We start from the raw sequence: 25281 nt of genomic DNA, 5'->3' as shown, positions 1-25281 counted from the left end.
CTTGTCTGCATCACTGTTTAGTAAACTCAAAGGTGGATTTCATGCCTGTGTGTTCGAAGCTCCCACTGGTCCTAAAAATATGAAAGGTGTTAGACAGGAAGTCATCAGAGTAGTACAATCTAGGAGAGTCAGCAACACCAAGAAATAAACTGTCAGTTTATATTTCACAGTTGGATTCACACCTCCGTGAAAAGGAGCGGTAGTTTTTAACATCTTTAACCACATTAGGTCTGATTGTTTGGTGTTAACCACAAAAAGAGAAGAAATAAATGAAATTCTGCTTTGATCATCTGGCTGTTATAATTGCCTGTTGTGCATTGATGGCAATGATCAAAAAACAATGAGTTTGTTTGAACCATTATGGTCTGTTAAGATCCAAAAACCATTCCACTGTGTCACTCAGTGGGCATTTACTTGATTTACTGCAAATTGAGCTGTACAAAGTGCTGTACAAATAATTTACTATCTGTCCTCTACCCATTTAGAAGCACAAGCAAAAAGAAATAAAATAAAATTTGGCACACGGGCGAGAGAGAGGGTGAGATTCTCTAGGCTTTTTGGTACACTAAGAACTGCTATTAACAAATTTATGCATCTTGGCTTCTTTAAAGAAAATGATCATCTGGAAAATGCTGCAAGATCTTTTTTTATGAAGGATTGTAAAGAAAAATGTGACGTTTTCTCCACTTACAGCCAGATCATCCTTTAAAGATGTTGATGAAAAACCACCTCTTAAGAACTGAAAAATGATACTGAAATAGTAGCTCTTACTGGAAATTCTTACATAAAGCCCACATATCATTCAGTTTATTTTATTGTTTGTTGTTACAGGTTCCAAAAAAAAACAGCAGTTTTTTATTATTTGGAATCGTTTAGGTAGGGAGTTTTTATAGTGGCAAACAACAACTAGCAATACCTACTAGCAGTGGCAGTACCTGTACCCGAATGGACTTGAAGCACTTTATTACCCGTACTGATCTTGTTTCCTCTTGTCTAGATCTTTGCTTGTGTTGTTCCTGTTCTCGTATGTACGTCGCTTTGGATAAAAGCGTCTGCTAAATGACATTGTAACATTGTAACTAGTCGTGCAGATTTCCAGCTAACAACTTGACTTATAGGATTGCAAAAGTGAGCACTAATAAGTTATAACATATAATACAGCCATTACATTTCTCCAAAGGTGTCTGTCACAGCACCATCTCTTATATTCCAGGTCAAAACCCCCAAATGATCAGTTATTCTGTATCTTTTGAGTCTTAACTTAAGTTACTTATAACTGAGGCAGCCTGGCTCTCTGAAGTTAAAGACCCTCTATGGTGCAGTTTCAGAAATATTATTATAAAGCGAGTGAGAACAATTCACACATGAGGGATCAAACACTGTCTACTTTTAAACTTTAGGTAATGCATACAGAGCACTCTGTAAACTTTGAGTACAAGTGAAACCTGATCAAACCAGCAGACTTCTTTTGAACAAATATGTTAAGATTACTGTGTCAACGAAAGAGGAGCAAAGAGATAAAGGTTACCAATAGTTGACAGGATCACCTTCAAGTCTGCAATCATGTCTGATTGTTTTCAAATCTGCATAAAACAGTAGTTCTTTGTATCATGTCAAAGTACACGTTGTACACAGTTTGAGTTTAATTAATACGTCTATAAATCAATCAATCAATCACTCAAGCTTTATTTATATAGCACCTTTCATACAAATAAAATGCAACCCAAAATGCCTTACAGCGATTGAAAAACAAGAAAGAAGCAGAAATAAAATAATGGTAAGACATATTAAAAAAATTAAAGTTACGGGGAGCTGGTGGCCAAGCGGTCCAAGCACCCCACATGCAAAGGCTACAGTCCTCGTCACAGGGGTCGCCGGTTCCATTCCCGGCTGGTTGACCATCTCCTGCATGTCTTCCCCCGCTCTCTACTCCCTACATTTTCTGTCTCTCTTCAGCTGTACTATCAAATAAAGGCAAAAAGGCCAAAAATATAACTTAAAAAAAAAAAAAAAAAAAAAGAATAAAAAATGATTTTAAAGTAGAGACTAATGCACACTGACAACAATAAAATATGTGTGATTAAAATTAGTTAAAGCATAATAATAAGAATATAAATAGTTAAAATAAATACATTTAAGAAGGGGTAAGGATAATAGTTGAAAATAAATTAAGGCTAAAAGTAGATAAATTGAAATAAATAAATGAATGAATGAATGAATAAAAATAAATAAAATAAGATAAACAGTTAGAATTAGTAAAATAATAAAGCAACATTTAAATCAAGATAATAGTAAAAAGTAAGTCATGTATAAACTTTGATGAGGATATTTTTTCAAAAGGTAATATGTTAGGATGCTCAAAAATATAGACACTAGAATCCACCTTTTGATAATGTATGTTTAATGTACAGTGTATATAGTTAATGTCAACAGTTGCTTTTTCAGTCTAGATGAAAATTGCTGAATTCAGATAAATCACACCCAAGTCATGACTTATTTAACACCTGGTTTACATTTTTGAACTAGGTTGACTTGAGCATTTATCTTGAATCTAGACGCCGTCATCCAGACATTGTGTATCTGCAGTATATCCTGGCATTTTACTGCTGGTCATTACAGCTTGTGAGCAGAGAAAACTGTCAAAGCTGAGCTCTTATGAACACCAAACACCAATGAAGAAAAATACAATTTCAAAAAACACAGTTATAATGTTGGCCCAATAGTTTTGCCACATTTAGAAACATGTTAACTGGTTGTTTTGTAACACTTGGTTTGTGTGTGCATGTTTACAGTTCCAGCTCCAGATGTTCGACATCATCTGCAGCACATCCTGGGCCAGCAGAGATAAGTGCTGTGAGCTGCCAGCATTGGTAAGAAGCTAACACAAGCAGATACTCTCTGACACACACTCTAACACACTTTTATTCATAATTTCCCCTCCCCTGTTCTCCTTGACTGTGCAGTAGTTTAGGGCTCCGACTAAGTGCCTCAGATAATCAGGGATAATTGAAGATACCATTGAGTTTAAACCAAATTACCTTGAATGTGTATAAATGGTTTCTGTACTAGTTTAGGTTTTACTGTGATGAGACTGCTGGAGGTTAGATGGATTTATAATTGTATTTATGAGGTAGGTATGAACATAATGAGCACCTCAGGAATTCTCTCTCTCACACATAAACAAGTAAAGACTGAACCAATTATCATCGGTCACAATGCAGTTCATGTCTTCACTGAATACGCTCCACTGTACACTCTTCAGTTTGTATTATTGTGTGTTTTCAGAGAGTGGAGGAGCAGTGTCCTCCCATGCCTCATGCTTGTACCTGCTCCCAGGACAGCAAAGGACCTCCAGGACCTTCTGGACCTCCTGTAAGCTCACTGATTCTTTCATTTAATTACATTTTCAGACTTCTGTGCTCGATCCACTATGAAGAGCTTGTTTTCAGTCTGTTTTTGTCTTTTATGCATGTGTGTCTTTCCATAGACATGTGTGGAACTCTTTATATAGCTCTCTCTTCTTCTCTTTTATTTGTTTTTTTCCCCACTGTCTCTTTTATACGCTGTTATTTATGGTATTCATACCACAACACAATCATTAACAGACTCTCTCTTTCAGAGTTTACCTCATATATCAATGATTCCCTCATTCCCTTTGACTGTCTAGACAGTGCTCAAAAAAAAGTTTATATTTATTCCAGTTAAACAAAAAAAAGTTTAGATTTTTTTATTTGTTTTGTTGGATGTTTATAATGCAGACTGCTGGAAAATGCAGTGGTAACTTCTATGAACAAGGAAAAAAGACATTTGAGTTTTATGATTCATGTATCAAAACGCTGCACATTCTTTGTGTAACATTTGAAACAGACTCTGTCTCTCAGTCAACATTTATTCTGCACTACAAGGTATCCACCCAATTATTCTCTCTGTTCATAGCTAACCTAATACACCTGTTTAGAGCTGAGGTTAGTAGTCAGATTTAGATACACTTTTTGTTATACTGGTTAAAAGGATCTTTATGTCCCAATGGCAATCAATACATGATGTGTTCTTAAAAAAGAGCGAAAAAAAAGCTGCTATCTACAGCCAGAGTAAACCTGGGAAAACACCAACCAATCCCTGTTTTTTGGGGTCCAAAATTTTAAACCAATCAAATCCTGTCCTGTCGTTCTGCCTGCTTCTGTGTGTACATTTCCCCGGCGTGTACTCCTCGTCCCCATCCCCTACCTCTGCTTCCCCTACCTCTACTGACTGCCCTTCTCCCGATCAACCTCGGGCCTGTCCCCTCTGACCCGATGAGGTGCTTTGCTCAGGACTGTAGTCCAGTTCAGAGTCTAAAAAGCTCTCACCACGGGGGCTCTGACAAGCAAAATAATTAATGACATTTAGTAAGTCCTACAGAAAATGTTTATGTATCGTAGCGTCAGTCCAGACGCTGTAGGGATGACGAGCAGATTCGTGAACACGTTGAGCTTTAATAACCGGTCACTGTCGGCCGTGATCACGCCAACCAACAAAGCAACAATCAATGTTTGAATGAATGAAAAACTTCTCATCTTATTTCTCTTCTCTCCCGCTCGCACACTCTGAGTCTAAGAATTAAGAGCATCTAGAGTTGTTACAGTATTATATGTGTTATAACTTTTCTCCTGGTATCGTGTCACATCGTGGTACCACGGATAATGCTAGCATGACAGTTGTGTCTACTAACAATATCCATGTTTGTTTGTGTTTTTAACTTTCACTATGATAATGTTTTGGTGAGGACCGGTTTTGAATCAGTCACGACTAGGGATGTACATTTTAAGTATTTTCCGTGATTGATTTTTGGAAATGTTAACGATCAATTATCGATTAATTGATAAAAAAAAAAAAAAACATTATTATTCTTACGTCAAAAAAAAGGCCAAGTTGTCTTCCCCCTAAATTATATTTTCTATAGCAACTAAATGCATATCACTGACGGGATTGAATACAGGTACATGTTTGACACGCAGAATATCAACGCTCAGGCTCATTAAAATAAACTTATAAAGTGAAGGCTGAGACTACTACCAGAAAAGTACTTCAGACTCACAGTGTCCAGTTTTCTGTCTACTCGTTCTTATTGAGAAAAATAATCATGTGTATTCAATCAGGTGTCAGCCGGGAGCGCAACCGGGTCACTATCACTCCAGCTGCAGAAAAGCTCAGACGGATCTGATGTTGCTGGTCTGCAAACATAGCGTACCTGAATTTCCCCCCAGCCTGTTGCCTTTGTATCCAAAGGTTAAAATGTCCTGTTTAAAGTTGTCACTCTTCGTGCCCGTGTTGTTGTTGGCAGCAGTTGCGTTTTGATCCTCTTTAAAAAAGCGCACGTGCAGACCTGACGCGCAGCCGCAGCCCCAGCCCTAGCCCCAAACTGAGCGTCTCCGCTGTGCGCAACACCTTTAACAGCTGATTCACATCAAACATGCTTTAAACTTAAAACCCCTCCCTGATAGCTGAGTGTAATATGAGACCACATGATGTTTGTTCCACGTGACGGAAAATTGATAACAAAAATGCGTGTTTCGAGTAATTTCTTAACAATCAATTAATCGATAATCGATTAATTGTGGTCATCCCTAGTCACGACCATATGGTCGCAAATCAGTGGCGCTCATGCATGTGAGTGGGGGCGTTGTTTTGGAGGAGCTCCGAGGGGAAGGGGGGAGTCCTGAAGAGATGCTACATTCAAATTCATGCTAGTTTTACGAGACTACCAACCCTAGCTTTAATAGAAAAACAGGGTTTGCCTTTATAATTTCTTAGTTTTCGGAATCACTGAATCTGCATATGGATGCATAAACTCCAAAAGAGCTCCTGCCAGGGACCTGAGTGTTTCTTTCATCACTTTAACGTTTCTCCAGCTTTGTTTCTGAGAATTTAGGTAAACATCCAACTGGTCTCACAACTGTTAACCACACTGACCCCCCCTGCCCAGGATAACAACAACATGCAGCTTATTTAACTGCTTGACCTTCTTAGAGTAGCCACCTGGACATCCGTGGCATTATGTCAAGCAATAAAACTGAACATTTTGATGTGGCCATCAATCGTAACCAGCCAAAGGCACACTAAGATATTAATGGTGCTCAGTAACAACAAGCAGAACACATCACATTACATTTTGATCAGAGTTGATGTTGTTGTGATGAAATATGTGAAAAGAAGAATAAAGTTTTCTGTTGGGGCTCAGTATGTCAGAGATGGAAGAGATGAGCTGGTGGAGAAGCTGTATTCTTCTCACGCAGCAGCAGGTAAACCTGATAGAGGCTGAGAGATGAGAGCAAGTAAATGAGCTCATTTACAGCCTGAGACTTCTGTCTATATTCCTCCTCTCCTCTCCTCTCCTCTCCTCTCCTCTCCTCTCCTCTCCTCTCCTCTCCTCTCCTCTCCTCTCCTCTCCTCTCCTCTCCTCTCCTCTCCTCTCCTCTCCTCTCCTCTCCCTTCTTCCTTCCTTTCTTTTTAATCTCCCACTTTGCATTCCTCTCTCTCACTGGATCTTTTTTTTTTATTTACTCATTTTCTCCCTACTCTTAAGTTCTTTTCTTCATCACTCAGGCTATTGGAGACTGAGGGCATGAGAGGGGTGTAGATCAACACTGGTTGAGTTTAAGAAAGTAATTATGCCACGATTCCATTCATCAAACCTGATTACTATCCCACCATTTTCTCTTTTCTTCAACAAGCCTGTTCTACTTACTCATTATGTCTTTCCTGGTTTTCATTTGTCTCTTTGATTTATCTCTGTCAGTCTTTAAGGTTTGGGGTTGCATTTCCTTTATGTTATACACATAATAAGGCAGCTCAACCATGAAGAACAAACTACCAGCATTTCACTTATCTTGAACAAGATAAGTTCTCAGTTAAATTTAGAATGAAATGCTGTTGAGCCTAATTTGGAGACACATTTTCTCCTCTCTCACGTCACCTCCATCTCTTTTGTCTCTCCCTCTCACTCTGTTGCTGTCTCTCTCTTCCAGAGATCAATAGTTGTACTGGAAAGCTTTCAACTTTTTCATAATTTTTCTCCTTTTCTATTCTGTTTTTTCTCTTACCTCCACCTCACCCAAATGCCTGGGGCTCTTCTCTTTCTCTTTTTTTATTATCATTTAATGTCTCTCTGTGCCCACATCTGTCTCTCTGTGGCCACGTCTGTCTCTCTGTGGCCGCATCTGTCTCTCTGTCTTTGTCTGTTTCTCTGGCTGGCATCAAATGGGCTCCTTATATCACATTTTACTGCAGTATATGGGCATAGATGAATGGTTTAATGGCAGAATCATAGCCACTTTGTGCTGAAACTGCAAGCTTTCGTCAGTGGGGTTTTGAAAAGGAAGAAAAGGCAGTGCCTTTCTCCTTGTTAACACAATATAATGGTTGTAAAGACCGTAAATTTTTGTTATATCCCCTGTGGAAGACAAGCCTCTTACAGGCAGGAAAAACTTTCAAAATCCTATCAGACTGTGAAAACAGTTTCACTGTAAACAATGGCTGTGTACTGAATTTTTGTTTTTCCTCTGAGATTTAGTTCAGTCTGATAAACCAAGGAGTGTGAAGAAAGCTAGATAAATACCTGAATCTGTGGGGATACTGGATGGATTGTCTGAACACACAGACAGCCATGAAAAGACAGCTGGAAGTAGAATGAGCTGCTGAGCAAAGAGTCATTAAAAAGGATTTAGAAACTATAGTAGCTGCCACAAAACATTCCTTTTACAGGTGAATTTTTAGCTGGTATTTAGTTGGTTAATACGATTATTTGTTCTATCTGCAACCAGAAACATTTTGGCAGTCTATGATACAGCTACAGCAGAAGTCTGCTCTTCAGATACAATCACCATCAAAGCCCTGTTGTGCTTTTCTCCTTCAGAGTAATTTCTGTGTTTGTGTTTGCTGTCAGACGCATGTCTCTTCCTGTGTCACAGAGCAGCAGGTCTGTTCGGTTTTGTAAATCTTTGAGTCATATTTGAAAAAATATTGATTGCTCAAACTGAATTGCTATCTGTGCCGCCTGATTTGGCACAGACTCTGCTCAGTACTGAACATCAGTCAGCAATCAATCTGACATTATGAAAAACAAGACAAACTCTGCCTGCCATCCCCGTTTGTTCAAATTGAATTGTGCCCGTGCTGTTTGAGAGCCAAGATTTTGAGAAATGTAAATTTGCCTTTGGCATCAAATTGCTCAGTCAAACAGTAATAACAGTTGATTTTTTTCTCACACCATTAAAGTCCCATGAAAATGTGAATACAATTTGTGTTATTTTATTTGCATAATTTCTCTTTGAAGATTATTTCAGTTTCTCTGCAGGTTTTTCCCAAAATCAAACGAGACTGAGGCTCCCATTGTTCGCTTTTACTCTATTAAAACAACCTGCAGAGATAACAGCAAGGTTGCTAACATCATTAATCATTGTGAATCATCACATGTTTGTATCCCAACATCAATTTACCACAACAAATTCTATCCCAATGTCACTTCACTGTTGGTCAACACTGATGGGGATCACAGTCGTTCTACAGTGAAAAACTAAATGTCAGTGTAGTTGTACCTTACATGGGGCTCCTGGGTTCCAGCAGGTGTCTTCATCCTGGCAGCGAGTTTATTGTTTGCTTTGTCAATTGGCAATGGCCGTTTCACAGCAAGGAAAAACATTCAAGGAGAATGCAGAGGGAGAATTTTTGTACTGTGAAAGATGAACATTGGAAGGCGTCCCTCTAGTTTTCTCTGTATAACTGCTGCTGTGTTGTAATAGCTCCAATTTAACTCAAGCATGAATTTTGTGTTCAAGTGCTGCAGATTTTGTCCCTTATGTTTTACTGAAAATCAGGTCACCTCAGGGCAAGTTCAGAAAGGAGAAATCAAAACATCAACTAATACACAGATGTGCCTGCACATGTTATACTAACATTGTTTTGAAATCTCAAAACCTTTTTGCAAGCTCTGAAAGTAAGCCAATGACTCCTGACTCATTAGGCAAGCTAACCAAATTCCTGGTTTAGAATTAGACAACTGAACTCACTCTGCTGTGATATAAATAAATGTGGTGCAGAAACAAGTAAAACAAACAGTATTCAAATGATGAATCAATTAGGACTGATCCCTTTCTTTAAATACATCGTTGTGTCTCCTCTTGTAAATCCCCCTCTTCCTTTATAAAACCCTCCCCCTTTCCTGTCTGGCTAAATAGTGTAGGGACCACTTCATCGCCCCCTTGTTCCCCGGGGAAGACTTCTTTAAGCAAACACAGGAAGAGGATGTATTCTATACAGGCCAATGCTAAACAGATGTGTTGTATGTCCCCAGATAAACCTTGAGGGGTCAGCCTGAGGTTTACGTCTTCAGATTCCTGCTGTGATTTAAATATGCAGCATAATGAAGTGCAGCTCAGAGGGGCGTTTCACAGCACAGATCACTGTCAGACTCCGTCAATCAAATCCACAATCCACTTATAATAAGAACCGTGTAGTCCCAGTCCCACTGAACTTTCTGGAGTAAAATACAGTCATCATGTATCACAGAATTCCTGAGGGACAGATATATATTTTAGCAAAGGTGTGTTCCACCTTCACTCTCCTATTGGTGCAGAAATTGCAAACTTTGATGTTTTGTGCTGTTTTGACTGTGTGTGTTCATGTGTGTTACAGGGCGGTCCAGGCATAAGAGGAGCCAGAGGAGATAGAGGAGAGCCTGGATTGACGGTCTGTAAAATTCACCTTGTTTTCTCTTCACTAGAACATAAAGCTCATGATGAATTTCAAATACTGTCTTACCTGCATCATTCTTGTGGTTGAGTCATATGCTCCAAACCGAGGAAGAAAAAGCACCTCAGGAATTTCTATACTATTGGACTCCATTTCAAAAAAATGAATTTTTAATGTGCTTTGGCAAATGGGAACAGGGTAGGAAATATAGTGGGTCAAGTTGGGAACAAACTATGGAAGCTAGCATGACAAGTGTGATTTATTTGTCGATATTTTAAAAAAATATATATATTTTAAGCCTTGCCCACACCAATATGATTTCATTTTTAGAGTAATAACTTCTGCAATGTTAATGCAAAGCACCAACACCACTTTTAATACATTGAAAGACAACCATGCTGCAGTTTGAAAACACAGGGACGGTGTTTTAGTGTGTATAGGCAGAATCAGAAACCTTTTGAAATGATGACCTACACCAGGGCTATTCAATGAAATATTTGGTTGGGCCGGATTTTCAGACTAAGGGCATGAGCTGGGCCGAACATTTTTAACAGACACTGAGCAAATTTAACCATTTAAAAGAAAAAACAAATAGATAAGATAACAAACACACTGGATGTTTATTAACATATTGCCACGTCTAAAAGGGCATAAACACAATAAAAGAGCAGTATTTAAACTAAACCTATGCTGAAATACTGCTTCTTTAAATTTTACATTATAGTTGCTTTCGGGCCGCATGTGGCCCGCGTGCCGCTAATTGAATTGGGATGACCTAGATGCTCACCTTAGCTCCCTTATTGGACCTTAACAACCCCTGTTACTTTTTCTCACAGTCCCAGATTGTTGTCTATGTCCGGTCTTACTTTTGCCACCTTTGTCTTATGTTTGCGTTTTTTTCTGCAACTGAGCAACTAAAAGAAGAGTAGACAATCTGCTTATTGTTCTAACCTGCCTGTAAATGGTCAGTGCTCATGATTGTTTGCATGAAAGGTGATATATGCCATCTTGATTTACTTGAGTACTGACCGAGATTATTTCCAAAATGCTGCAAAAATGCTCATTAGGAAAAAGATAGTATTTGTTACAGGGCCTTTAACATAACTTTGAAATATTATGTGGTCATATCCATAGATAATATGAACCCTCCCTCTCAAACTGCATTCAATAAATAGAAATAGAAATAGAAAATATATTTTAAGTCCATTAAAAACTGAACTCCACCCTAGGCAAAAGAGACAGGCTGGGTTTAACAGGAAGTGAATACATCACACCCACCATGATAATGAGGGTGAGCCCACATGACGAGACTCACATTTATAATAGGTTTTATACATAATCTGAACATGCTGGTCGGTCAACACCCCTACTCCAGAGACAGTACACCCCTGTCCTGAAATGGGAAGAGGTTAGGGGTCTGATGCGTAGGTCCCCGACTCAAACAAAGAGTCTTTTTAACATCATCCCACTCCATTCTCCAGACTGAATGTGAAGCCCCTGTCGGGTAACAGAAGTGGTCACTTTGAGCAATCCTATATCAACATTTTCTTGCTGTGTCATCTTCCTTTTAGACACAGTCTCAAGGCAGACTCTTATCACAGCTGTTACTTGTGTCTTTAAAAGATGCATTTCTGACTGATCCTGTCTGGACTATTAATGACAGATTTGTAGAGTTCTGCATCTGTTTTGGTTTAGCTGTGGCAGTCTGGTCCAAACTGTTGCAAACTATCCGGCTGTGACAACCACTACGAAGCCTGGTGCTGCTGGAAGCTTCTCAAAACTCAAATCCTATGATTGTAATTTAAACATTTAATCTTTGAAAGCAGCAGCAGGGGTCCCGCTATTTTTGCTCAGACACGCACAGCTGTCAGTCAAGAGCATGAGGTTATTTATCTCAACCATATGACTCTGTTGAGTGACAGCGTATCGAGTGCATTGCCTGAAGGCCCACCCAGAACTTAAAACTTAGCACATTTGCTCAAAGTTCCCAAAAATGAAACAAATAACATGCAACAATGTCTCAACACAGGACACGTTTGTTCTGTTTGATGTGTTTAATTGTGTTGGTTTTGGAGTGAGATGTGGTTTTCTGTCCTGCCGGTGCTCACTCACTGTACGGCACACATTTATATATTAATATGTGTCTGCCAGATCACACTTGTCTGCGTCAGCAGCATTCATACCTCTGTAGCTGCAGCCAAGTTTATTTTAATAGTTGGATTAGTCTGTTGTATGAGACCAGCTTCTCCATGAGTCCCTCCTTTTTCATTCTCATTAATCAGTTTTGGTTCATTTCTTTTTTAGTGCAAGTATTTATAAACAGGAAAATTACTTGTGAAATTATCCAAATAAACCTTAAAGTAATGCGGTGCTCCAACATTTACAGTTATTTATCATTAAGTTAAACATGATTTAACACATTTAATCCTCTGTTTATTTCTTTCTCCACTTCATTCATGTAAAGTCAGACCCAAAGTTTCTTTTGTACTAGAATAGAAAGGACAGAAAGCCAGTTTCTGTATGGTTGGACAGTAAAACAATAAATAAAGCCAGAGTGACGATTACTTTGGCTTTGACTGCTGCTGAGCCAACAAACCACCAATGCTGTGAATCAGAGGTGGTTTGCAGGAATTCATCCCACTGAAAGAACCTTCTCTGCAGTTTAAACACATAGACCAAATGAGCCATGACATCAGATCCAATTGATTAAAGATTGTTGGATGTTTGTTAAAGCGATTCAAAAATATATAGCTTTGGCCTGAATTTGTCCTATAATCTCTATCTCATATGATGAGATTTATTTTACCTCCCTCAAAATATATTGTAAATGCTATGTTATGCTAGCTTGTCTTCAAAAATTTGATAATTGAACAATGAAGATATTGCACAGCTGAGATTTGTTTCCAGAGTATGTGGTGTTAATGAGCTGATGAGTCTTCCTCCATGACCAACATTTATGGTTTAATATTTTTGTATATTCTGACTGTATGGATTATGTTACTAAATAATTCATTCCTACTGGACCTGTGAAATAATGAAGTACATTGTGATGGGTTCACAGGGACCTCAAGGGCCAGTGGGAGGGATTGGCCCTCCTGGACCTTCAGGCCCACCTGGTCCTCAGGGACCCAGTGGTCTCTCTATCCAGGGGCCTCCGGTAAGACTTTTCTTGTGTGTGTGTTTATAAGGACAATATAATGCCATGTTCTCAAGAGTGTAAAGAAAGTCATAGAAAGTTCCTGAATTAATTTTAATGTTAGATATTTTAACATGAAATGATTGTCATCAGAAGTTAGCTTCATTTTCCCCAAATCTCTACTCCCCACATGTCCTGTCTCTCTTCAGCTGTCCTATCCAATGAAGGCAAAAAAGCCTGAAAATATAACTTAAAAAAAAAAAAAAAATGTAAATCTTTGACTGGAACATGTGTGGGAAATTAAGCTATTATTTCTCAGCGACTCTGCTACATTAACTAATGCAGTAAGCATTAGTCACAAGGAGGCATGCTGCTTGCCATTTGACTTTCACCTGTCTGCAAGCAGAAGTGAAAGGTTACAAATTGTGTGTGATTACACTCAGTATTGAGCCGTGAACCACGTGCCAGTGTAAACTGACAAACATTAAATCTGCCTCAGATTGACTGTTGAAATAGTTCCGGGGGCTTGTGCCGCTCAGCATCTTATTAAGATTACTGATGTTGGTTTTTCCAGTCCTTTGACAGCTATCGGTGTGACCACTAGTCCAGCTGAGATGTAATGACATTGTTTGTTTTACAGGGAACCGCTGGAGAGAAGGGAGAGAGAGGAGAGAACGGACCAGCCGGACCTCTGGTAAGACAACATTTCTCAAGAAAAAAGGACAGAGGGGGGAAGTGTGTATTGATATCAACCCCAATATTACAAAACTGGACCCCAAAGGGCGACTATTTTTACACTCTGCCTGCCATGAGTTTTCCTGCCTGGATGTATATCACAGTTTTGTGAAAAAGTGTGAGACGATGAGAGAAAGAGGGATGAGAGGAGGGGGGTGTGAAGAAGCTGTGTGCGTGTGTGTGTGTGTGTGTGTGTGTGTGTGTGTGTGTGCGTGTGTGTGGTGGGAGGGGGTGTCAGCTTTGTTGCTGACTCCCACACTTAGGTTTACACAAACACAGAGCCTTGTAATGAAATCATTGAGATGTGAATAATCATTACCAGCGTCTCCATTATTGGGCACTGAACCAATCAGAGGTGATACAGAATTAATTAAATGGTTTACTACAGGGAGCTGTGGACATCAGCAAGGACAGACTCAATTATAATAATACATTTTATTTGTATGGCTCCATTTAAACAAGAAATGCAGCTAGACTGAATAGTGGACCCTGGGAACAGAGCTTCAAGATTTAGAAGTTAAACTCTACCTCGAAAGTGAGACGCCGCTCAAGGTTTGGTTTGTTTTGTTTTGGTTTCATGGTTCTACACAAGAATACAAAATAGAAAGCACAAAACAACATGTGAGTACATGTTAGAAACCAGGTAGTACCTGATATGAAGCAAAGCGGGCAGAAAACATTCAGAATTACAGTTTAACAGAAAAATTGCAAGAAGCAAGAGAAAGCAATTACTTTAAGTGCTCATTAGTGTTTCAAGTGACAGTATTTGAAATCAGTCTGTCTTATTTTTGTCATAGGCGATGTTGCTTGAGGTTGATTAAATGAGTGTTTGTTTCTCAGGATAATTCCCTGTTAATTGACAGAGTACTGACAAAGGGTGTTGTTTTGTACAAATAGAGATTTGTATCCTCTCTCATTGGATATTTAAAAAGTTGTGATTTTTTTTAACAAATAAATAAAATGTAAGACGGACTAATAATTCTGTGTTATTACATTTGACTGTAAGACAAACGCTGTTCTGTTGACATTATGTTAAGCAACTGAATTATCAAGTTACACACCCTTTACCTGTATACCAACAAAATATCACAAAGGATTTTTGAGTTTTTATATGATAATTAGAAACAAGTTCTTTCACTCACCAGAGTGGTAGTCTCATTATGGGGTGCTGGAAGGGGTCCGACACTCTGGAACAATCTGCCGAGGAGATCAGGTCTGCTGAGTCTGAGAGCTCTTTTAAGTCCATTCTTAAGACATACTTTTATCGTAGAGCCTTCCCGGATTTTATCTGAATTTTATTTGACTTTATTTTATTTGAACCGTCTTAAGAAATATATTTTAAAATAATTTTATTCCTTTAGAGTTCTTTTAGGGGAATTTTATGTCTTTTAAAATGTGTTTTATTTCTTTATCTTGACTTGTGTGTTTTTCTGATCTGCCTGTTTTATTTTGCTGCCCATGTAAAGCACTTTGTAACCTGTTTTTGAAAAGTGCATCTACAAATACAATTATTATTATTATTATTATTATTATTATTATTATTATTATTATTATTGTTATTATTATTATTATGTTACGCTGACAGGGCTCAAATGACATAATTTAAGCTTTACATGAGTTGTTTCCCTCTTTTCTGTTTAAAGCCTCGATCTGAAAATGCTCAGTTTGAAAGCCATTTGAAGGCTAACCATGGACCATCCTCACATATGCTGATCTTTGCAGGATAAGAGGAAGAGCCATAGAGAGGAATTGAGACAGGGCAGCATTACTGAACTCTAAAATCCTTTTAAAGGTCACATGTATGAGAGCATTCATGGCTAATTTGTCAAAGTTAGACTCCTTTCTAAAATGTATCCGTAGTTTCAGCTTCTTCACTGAAGCTTCAATGTGTGCTATGAAATAAAAATTTTCAATTAAGTTAACTTGAGTGTTTCTAAGACAACACTTTTCAGATGAATCCCGATTTGTATAAGCAGTAACCTTGTCTCATGAGGAGAGAGCGACCACTCTCACAGAGCTCACCAGAGAGCTGCAACACCTCCTGATGCAGCACTATCTGCTCTCCCACTGCCTGCATAGTCCTATTAATAAAAGCTGGCAGCGCTGCCCTGTGCCGCACTATGTTACCGGGTAATAATGCGTTTTGTCAGAGAGAGGAATATGAATGGGTGTGTGCTTTCCTGTGTGTGTGCGCGTGTGTGTGTGGCTCAGTGGGGGAATATTGTAGCTTCCAGGGCCCTCTTGTAATATACGAGGGACCACAGAGAATATCACAACTCTAAAACATCAATTACCTTTTCCTGTTTCCTTCCCTCTGTCCCCCCTCTCCCCCTCTCTATTTCTCCCTTTATCTCTCCCTCTCCATCTCTCTCTCTCTTTCTCCGTCCCTCACTGCAGTAAATATCATGTAACCTTGTCATCAGCATCCCCTCCACCTGTGTTTTGATTAGACAGTGAAAAATGCAGCAGCCATGAACAGCAAAGTGTGTGTTTGTGTTCATGTGTTTGTTACTGTGTTTTACTCTGTTTATCAGTGGTTGTGTTTTTGGATAATAATCACGGTTAGTCTGAGAGGGGATATAGATTTTGTGTGCGGTTGTACTGTATATTCTGTACTTTGCTGCCTGTTTTTTGTACCTACTGTGCGTTTAGGTGTGTGTGTTGTTCTGCAGTAAAGCAATCCCAAGGTTGATGCGTTGAATCAGAGACGCTCTCGCACTTTGATTCTTATTATTCATGTCTTTAGCCTCCTCACTCAAGTCCTGCTTGAGGGACTGTGGTAGGCGTGTGAACTGGTAATGTTTGTCCATGTGTGCATGTCAGTATATCTGCGACATGTATAAAATAACAAAGCAAAAGCACTGATAGATGTTTACCTTACTGAAACGTTGCTGTAACTGGATAAAATTACATTTTAACACAAAAAAAAAAGTATGAAAAAATGTTTTTATTACTTTTTCTTTTTAGGGATATATTTTTGGGCTTTTTCCGCCTTTATTTGATAGTACAGCTGAGGAGAAACATGAAACACGGGGAGTCGAGAGTGGGGGACGACATGCGGTAAATGGTTGACAGGCCGGGGGTCGAACCGGCGACCTCTGCGACGAGGACTACAGCCTCTATACGTGGAATAATAAGACCGCTAGGCCACCAGCGGTCTAAGCATATTTTAGCCTCTTATGCTCATCCACATATGTTACACAGACTCAGAAATTGAAAGCAATATTTTTTAATTCTAATGATTAAGTAATTAAAAAGCATGATAATTAACATTTAAAAAAAGATAATTTCTCTATCTGTAACTACATGCTAGGTGTAAACACTTTGTTTTGTAAACTGATTACAAGCACCAGCTAGAGAGGGCTCTAATAAAAGTGCTGCGCTCAGAAACGAAATGAAATGCCATTGAAAGGTGTAACTCATTCCTGTCGGTTTATTCTTCTTAAAAACAAAAAACATCCAAGACTATCTGGAATAACTTACAAAACACCCTCAAACTCTCAACTTTGACTCCACTCACAACCTTCAAGCTAAAACTTCAACAGATTTTAGTTGATTGTTGCTCCTGCTGATCACTTCAGGCTTTACTTACATGCATACTTACATATACACATACTTTTTTACACCTCACGAACATTACTTGTTACTTGTTCACTTTTGTTCTATTTTATGTTTATATGTCTCTGTGTGTATGTGTTCCTGTTGGCGCCTCTTGGTCAGGTCATGTTTGTAAATGAGAACTGGTTCTTAAACATTTTACCTGGTAAAATAAAGGTCTAATGATATCTGATCTTCATCGCTTACTTACCTACATGCCAGAAGTGATGCAGGACACCAAAAAATACACCAAACATCTAGCTTCTTGAGAACAGCTACTCATTAAATTGTTTTTGTTTTTATTTTTGTCGTTAAACCTCGAAAGAAAAGAAAGAAAAAAAAGCTTGATTTGATTTTTTTGCAGATATTACGACCTCCCACCTGCTGATATTTCCTTTGCTATGTATCATGGTTTGTGATCTCATCGGCTCTTATTTGTAGCTTCTGTCAATGCACTTCAAAACTAATTTCACACCTCAGGATTTGGACTTGCAGATGGGTTCAGATTTTTAACCTACCAGATATGTATCTTGGGTGCTGGTGATGCATCTGTGCATCTAAAGCTTTAACAAAGAGATCGGTGAATTGCTTTTGTCAGCAATTCTGAAAGTAAGCTGTTGGAGGGTGGAAATTGTGACTGTAATCATTAAGCGTGGACACAGCGTTAAGTGTTCCAAATAGTTTCTATCATCAAGTTTTATTTCTCTTCATGAGTCATGAGTTACGACAGAGTATTAGAGCCACCTTATATTTAAAAATTCAGATTTCGAGGTTAAAGTCACATTTTAAGAGATTAAAGTCATAAATCAATAAGAAAAAACATCATAATTGTAGACTGTAGTAAACCTTTACGTTATTTTGGAGGGACAGACCACAAGAACAGCCTGCAGCCGCCTGAACTACAATCAGGAACACAAAGCATCTTTTCAAGTTAAACTTTAATATAAATTTCATAAAAAACACAAGTACAGGGATTCATTATGAAACATTGATAGTATCAGGATTGTGAATTGATTGTTTTAGAAAGTCTGCTATGAAAAGAGCGGCTAAATGGCAGCCTATACATGCTTCTGCAAACACGGTTTGACCTCAGCTGTTGAGTTCAACTTCACAAAATGATCCACGATCATCATTTTAGTGCAGGAAGACAACTTTTCAGGTTTCCCCTTACGTGTTATTTCCGCAAACATAAAGATGAAACAAAACCTGTTATAAAGACTTTGTTCTCAAAAGAACCACAGATTTATTATCATAAATTTAGGACTTTTATCTCCTAAATTTACAAGTTCAGTCCTGTGATTTAAGAGTCTATTCTCGTAAATTTGCAACTTTTTGTCTCACGACTTTATTCTTGTAAAATTACAACTTTATCTTTGTGATATTAAAACTTATCTCTCATAAATTTACGAATATATTCTCAAAATCTAAATTTTCTTTCTTTTTTTTCTCTTGATGTGGCCCTAATCTCTGTCATAACTTTTGTTTGAAACAGAACACTGAAAATCTTTGTAACATGTTGAAATACCTTCCAACTGCAGCTGCACTGGCTTGCTTTCTTGTCCCTTATGTGTGTGTATCTTGTATCTGTGTGTGTGCCTGTGTGTGTGTATGTGTGTGTGTGTGTGTTGGAATTTACATGTGTGAAAGCAGGACCAGGAATATTATTGCCATTGTCCTGGGAGAATTCACATCAGCCAACATCTAAACAGCGGTACCTCATTAATCACTGGCGGCCTGTCCTCTCCGACCCCATCCTGTAATTTGTGGAACCTTTAACAGCGTTAACTGTCCTGTTTTATGAGCTCTGCACTAATACTGAAGTGCAGAGATAAATCACCTCAACACTTAATCCATGACTGTATTTTGGACCCGGCTGTGTGCACTGACCTGCAGAGAGGTGGATGGAGGGGAAATGGGGCGGGAGATAGAGCTCAGCAGGGTAGCGTGCTGGTACAGGGACAGCTCTGTGCACCCCGAGGGTTAGAGGTGGGCTCCTTTCACAAATCAAGTTTATGTCCAATGCTGTCAAAGCACTGTTGAGCAAGACAGAAACCCCTAATCTGTTTTGACATTTGCATTTTAATCATTTTTAGAAAAGAGACAATCTTTGATATGCTGCAGGTAATCTGTCAGAGGAATAACCTTTGAAAATTTCAAGTTTTGCACTGTAATGGACAGTAATGAATGAATAAAGGAGTTGGATCCACTGGTTACAAACTCATCTTAAGGAAAATCAGCTTATCATTACTGAGAATAGAAGGACTTTATTTTTCATTACCTTAACAAAAAGTTCACATCAGCAATTTAAGTGCCACATTCTCCCATGTATACCTGCACTTAATGTTCAATGACATGCTATGCTTCAAATCTGTGTGTTTCTGTTTTATTTAGGGTGTTTCTGGAGCCCAGGGCTCACCTGGAAGAGATGGCCCACCAGGACCGAGGGTAAGCTAATAAACAAACATCACCTCTACTGTTACATATTGTGTCTGTTTGATTCTTCAGACAAATCCAGCAACCAGTTTGTGTGTTTCATCATCTTGTATGAGCACGAATACTGCGGTGGCTACTCAGTGCCTGCTGCTGCCGGCTCACAGTGACAGAAGCATAGAAAGTTGGATTAAAAAAGTAACATCCTGCTGATGAACGTACTTTAACCTGGAAATATTAACACTATATAGAACTTACATATTAGACAACAACAGTCTGACAACATCTAGGAGAAATAGAGAAAAAACTTGAGTATCTTCTTATTTGTAATGGAATAGAGTTAAAATACATTACTCTGCTAGCTAGTTACCTTAATCATCACAGACTAGTCTCATTGGCAAATACTTTGTTATAGATATTCATTATCCCATATGTTTTATTTATTTTCTAATGCAACTTGTCTGTGATGATTACATTTAGCCAGCCAGAAGAGGAACATTATATGTGAGATCATTTTATTAATTCCCTGGCGATAAACAACAAAATGACATCTACAAATCAACACAAGAGAGACCAAATCAAAAATAATTTTGATTTGCTCCTGAATAGCATCTTAGTCCTCTATGTGGACCGTTGATCTACGTAAAGTGTCCACTATTATACAGGAGGACTCTTCATTAAGTTAAGGCTTGTGTTATACACTTATTCTAATTCTCAAAGCTTCTGTTTCCCACAATTAAATAAGCAGCTGAGTACTCTACAGGTTCCTCCTGACGTCCTTTACTTCATTTTAGAAATTAAAATTATACAAAAAGTAATGATAACAGTTGAAATTTCTCACTTCTCAGGGTTAACTTGTATTTAAATACACAGCTGTGTAGGGAGAAAACACCGCAGTAGTGGCAGCTTGTTAACTTGTCCGATTTGGATCATGGCTGTTGGTATGCACAGTAATCTCAGTCCTTGAAGCAGAGTAGGAGAGGGAAGACAAAATAAGATATACTAAAGAAGTACATACATCAAAAGAATAATTACAAGACTTGATTAAGTGAGAAAATTATCTTTTCTGCATAAACAAGGAAGGGGGCCGACACCTCTCTGAATTTACAAGAGGATCCTTTTAATGTATATCAAATTCTCTCAAGTTTTAAGTTATTAAAAATCTCTTTTGGGTGTGGGAAGTGGGTGTCGCTGATTTCCACCTCATTAGAATGAGGCGTCAATAAAGTAACAAAGGCGATTATATCTGATTGCGGTTTAGGTAAGGGCTGATGCATCCTTCTATTGTAATGTTAAAAAAAAATGCCATTTAGTCTGTTTACAAAGATCTAAATTAGTGTAAGATTTTTTTTTAAGTTTTGGTTAAATGAGGTAAAACGCAACCTTATACAACCTTGAAAGTTGTGTACATGAATAAAACTATCAACAAATGGGCAAAGAAATAAATCTAGTTTGATATTGTTTACTCAGCTTTCTGCTGAAAGGTCATTTGAAAAGTGTTATGATAAAATGCATGTAGGCGTAGGAGTGTACAGCAACAAAGACAATAACTGAGAGGTTAAAGAAGTTCTTTGTACTTAGAAATGCTAGTTGTTCATTATTTGTTGTGTTATATCTGCTTGATGTTGTTACTCACGCACAAGTATGACAGAGGACAGGGGGAAGAACAAGCATTAAGATTAGGAGTTTTTGGGAAGATGATGTCAAGTAGCAGCATGAATAAGCAGTTTTCTGATGCAAAAGTTGCAACAGTTATTTTTTGGGAAAATTCTGTTTATTCATTTTTCTTCATTCTTATTCGGACAAACAGTTTACAAAACACCATAGAGTACAAAAACAAAACAAAAACAAAAACGAAACCATGCCATGACAAGGAGAGATGCACCCACAATCTTCAATGTAACATACACATACATACATATCTTCCCCTTACACTTTACTCACACTTCTACAGGTGGCTGATATATGAAGTTGCAACAATTAAACATTCAAAACTATCACATACTTATTATTATTAAGGATTATATTTCTATGCTTAAAGATACTCACAGTGTTTTTACAAGTCTCTTTAAAAATACTTGCTGTACTTTTCCAGCTGCGTGTTGTTTCCTAATGTGCAGCTGTGTTGTCTGTTCTGTTTTATGTTTTTTCATAAAACAAGTCTTCCCTTGATTGTTGAAAACCCCCTCCTGAAGATCCCATTCATAAAAGCTCAGTGTCACCAGGTGGCTGACAGAGGAATCAGGCCTTACAATACCCAACAGGGCTGTAAATTCCAAAACTATAACGCAGTCAGGGAGCGTAATGTGTCGGTGAGCAGAAAGAGGAGGTTATTATCCAAACTCGTGACATGATATCAGAGGAGTTTTGTCCTGGTCTGGCTCCCATGAGGTGAAAGAATCGACACATCATCCATCTGCTGTCTGTTTGTTGGCTGATAGGCCATCACTCCCGCAGTTATAGTCTACACAAGACGTCATGTGTAGTTTGAGGCCTGTCATGTGGTTTGCTTCAAGTCATTCGTATGTTGGCTTAAGTTTCTTCTCCTGCTTCCAGATAGGTTTGGAGATCATGAACTTTTGGCAGTAAAACCATGAACTCAAATTCTGTTTTGGTTCATATAAGCTCCATAAAAACACTTAACAACTGTAAAACAACACCTGGGCCAAATTCTCTAATGTGTTGTAAGGACTTGATTTCAAACTGTTTTTGCTGCTTTCCTAATTTTAATTTTAAAAGCTCTTGGCTAAAGTATTTCTGAAGATTTGAGGAACCAATTTAAGGCTGCAGAAATGGAATGGCATTTTGTCCGTATCATCACATGTATATTACTCCAGTTTAGTTCATATATTATCTTATCTGACTAACAGCAACTTTTCACAAGGTAATGTAAGGGTAGTAATTACTGGCACCTGAAGTAAGGCAATAATACCAAAGGCTATCCATCTCCTTTCGACTCTGAGACTTCACAAAACTATTACCATCTACACTTCTCACATTTCAATCAGGAGAGACACAGTTTGAAGATTAAATGTTATTTATTACAACTTAATGAATAATGAAACTTGACAGAAATCTTTGGGGTAAGGACTCTATGGGGATAATTTTGTGAGCGTAGGATGTGTGAATTTGGCAGCAGAAGAATTCCCCCTAGAGTCCAGACACTGGTGGTGGCTGTTGATGAATTCCAGGAATTGAAGACTTTGCGGAGACCAGGTGTAGCAGAAAGTTGATAGGCTGATGATAAGGGCGTGCCACTGAGCTATGGGATGAGCATGCAGCTAGAAGCGAGTGAGCTATTAAACGAGGGAGAGGAGAGTTGAACAACTAGTGGGATTGCTCTTATAGGGTTCCTGTCTGAACTTTCGCTAGAGCTACATTAGTTTATACATAAAGCTGGAACAACTCAAACGCTGAAACCCATTTAATAATGACCCTAATGTGAAATTTCTGCTTTCGTTAAAAGAGATTTTATAATGATAATGCTTGAAATGTTTGATTTAGAAAGGATGTTATGTTAGTATTTATGATTTATCAATGATTTTGCAGTTGAAGCTTGATGAACATGATGAAAAAAAAAAAGTGTACCTCAAAATGAAGATAACTCAAGTACAAACAAACAATAGCAATGATGATAATTAAAATTATGATGATAAAAACAAATAAGAATTAGGTTTAATGAAGCAGTATGTTGAGTACCGTGTTAACAAAAAGCTTTGCATTTACAAGTGAAGAATTTACTAATGAAGTTGTTGAGTGTAGCAAGTGAAATGAATAATCGAGGAACACCTTTAGCTGGTTTAACCAGGATGTACATCCTAGTTTGTGGTGGTCAGCCTAAACATCTGTATGTCATCAAAATGCTACAGATGTCTTGTATGTTTTGTATTTTTGAAACTTGTCTAGAGAAAAAAATCCACGTTTGTTTGGTGAAATCACAAAGTGGTCATTGTACTCCAAATGCAAAAAAAGGAACATCTTAGAGTCATGTCTTGATTTCTTCTGAGAAACAGCAGCATCACACTCAAATGTATACAGCAGAGTGCTCAGTCTGATTTTTTCAAACTCTTTTTTCTTTTCAGCTGATGTGATAAAAGCAGTAAGAAAGTGGTTGCAGTGAATACTCCAAAAAATCAATTCTCAAGAGTTTATCGATGCAACAGTCATTTCTGCCACAGCCATTCATTTCACAACGATACTGAAAGAGGAACGTCAACACAAAAAAAAATGGCGATATTGATTCACAATGCTGTGCGTTTAACGAGCGGGTGATCCAACAACAGCTCCTTCATCATCCAGTACATACTGAACAGAAGAAAACCTGGCTTAGTATAAAGAAGGAACAAGTCTGTCCAAAAGAGTACTGTAGCAGCAGCCAGTGAGATAAGTTGAACCGCAGTTACTGTCTCCTGGTATTTGTCCGTATCAGTGAGATGGATGGATCAAGGAAAGCTATAAATCTCTATTTTGTCATTGTTGCTTTCTTTACAGAACTTTTCAAAACTTTTTCAACTCAGGACCAAACACTGCAGATCAATGTCCCCCTCTGCAATCACAGGCTTATGAAAACACAGGGGCACTCCTGTGACTGAAAGACCAAAAACAAAAGAGAGAGAGAAAATCTGTCATCATTTCGTCTCAAAATCATTGCTTAAGATAGTGAACTCTCCAACACAAAGAAGTTCCCATTAGGATTTATCTGCAGGGTTCAAACTCTCCAAGTTCAATAGCAAGTGTTTGATTATTTTGTAGCATTTAATCAGCTTCACCAATTTTTTCAGAACACAGGTCAGACTGTGAACCTGTTGCACTGTAGCTCTGAAAATAGCAGCAGCACATTTTAATGAACCTGACTCCTGTTAGAGAGGCCGGGAGTCCATATTTCTTATTTAAACTTGAATGAAACTGAAGGAGGAAAACGAGAGAAAGGCTCTTTTAGACAGAATTGGTATTTACAAATATCTATCTATAAATCTCTGTCTTTGCTAAGACAGAGATTTTTCTTATTCCCAAACAACTTATTCTCAGTTTGAATGGATTTCAAAGAGAGTAGTGTGTGACATTGTGAGACTTTGAACACTGTTAGGAACTAAGGCCTCCTCTAGAGTCTCATTAGTTGGTTTACCAGGACGAGTGTTTACTGCCTGACACTGCAGTGACTCTCACAGAGGAGCTTCCTGATGTCATGTCCTGGCTCGTCTTTTCAGAGAAGAAGTAAAAGAAAACTAGGAAATTGTTTGTTTGGTGGGTAAATTTGCCTGTGAGATTTTAACCGAGCTTGATTCATCACAGGGGAAATTCCTGCTTCAATGTTTGCTGTCCCTCTTTGTCTTACTAGATTGGATTAGAAAAACTGTACAAGCAAGACACAGCAGATGTCTAGAGTACACACAAAGAAACTGGAGAAAAGTCATGGGCTAGTGTTTTAGTGCTTCTTCCAAGTCATTGGATACATTTTTATTCAAACATCTAGCATCATTGTGTTCTTAACTGAATGAAATATATGTATTGTTGTTAATGCATGGCTTCTACTCTCACAAGGATAAAAATGAGTAGGACTGTGTCATGTTGAAAATGAATTAGTCTCCACAAAATAACTCCAGACATCCAAAACTAGAATGAAAGGACCAGCCGAACTTCAAGTGAAGCTGTTT

General features: G+C 38.2%; 1 protein-coding gene across 4 annotated transcripts in view; it reads left to right on the top strand.

The window, feature by feature from the left end:
• The window catches only part of col14a1a (collagen, type XIV, alpha 1a), a 173862-nt gene that overhangs the window by 127457 nt on the left and 21124 nt on the right, over positions 1–25281 (top strand). For all 4 annotated transcript variants that reach the window (XM_034696948.1, XM_034696946.1, XM_034696947.1 and 1 more), the window contains 6 exons: positions 2793–2870; positions 3286–3372; positions 9673–9726; positions 12791–12886; positions 13506–13559; positions 19589–19642. In XM_034696948.1, coding sequence (XP_034552839.1) covers positions 2793–2870; positions 3286–3372; positions 9673–9726; positions 12791–12886; positions 13506–13559; positions 19589–19642 — 423 coding nt within the window. The remainder of the gene's footprint in view (positions 1–2792; positions 2871–3285; positions 3373–9672; positions 9727–12790; positions 12887–13505; positions 13560–19588; positions 19643–25281) is intronic.

Source organism: Notolabrus celidotus, chromosome 12 (genome assembly GCF_009762535.1).
Source record: "Notolabrus celidotus isolate fNotCel1 chromosome 12, fNotCel1.pri, whole genome shotgun sequence".
NCBI lineage: Eukaryota > Metazoa > Chordata > Actinopteri > Labriformes > Labridae > Notolabrus > Notolabrus celidotus.
The sequence above is the reverse complement of the archived record's forward strand: the minus strand, read 5'-3'. Positions and strand labels throughout refer to the sequence as shown.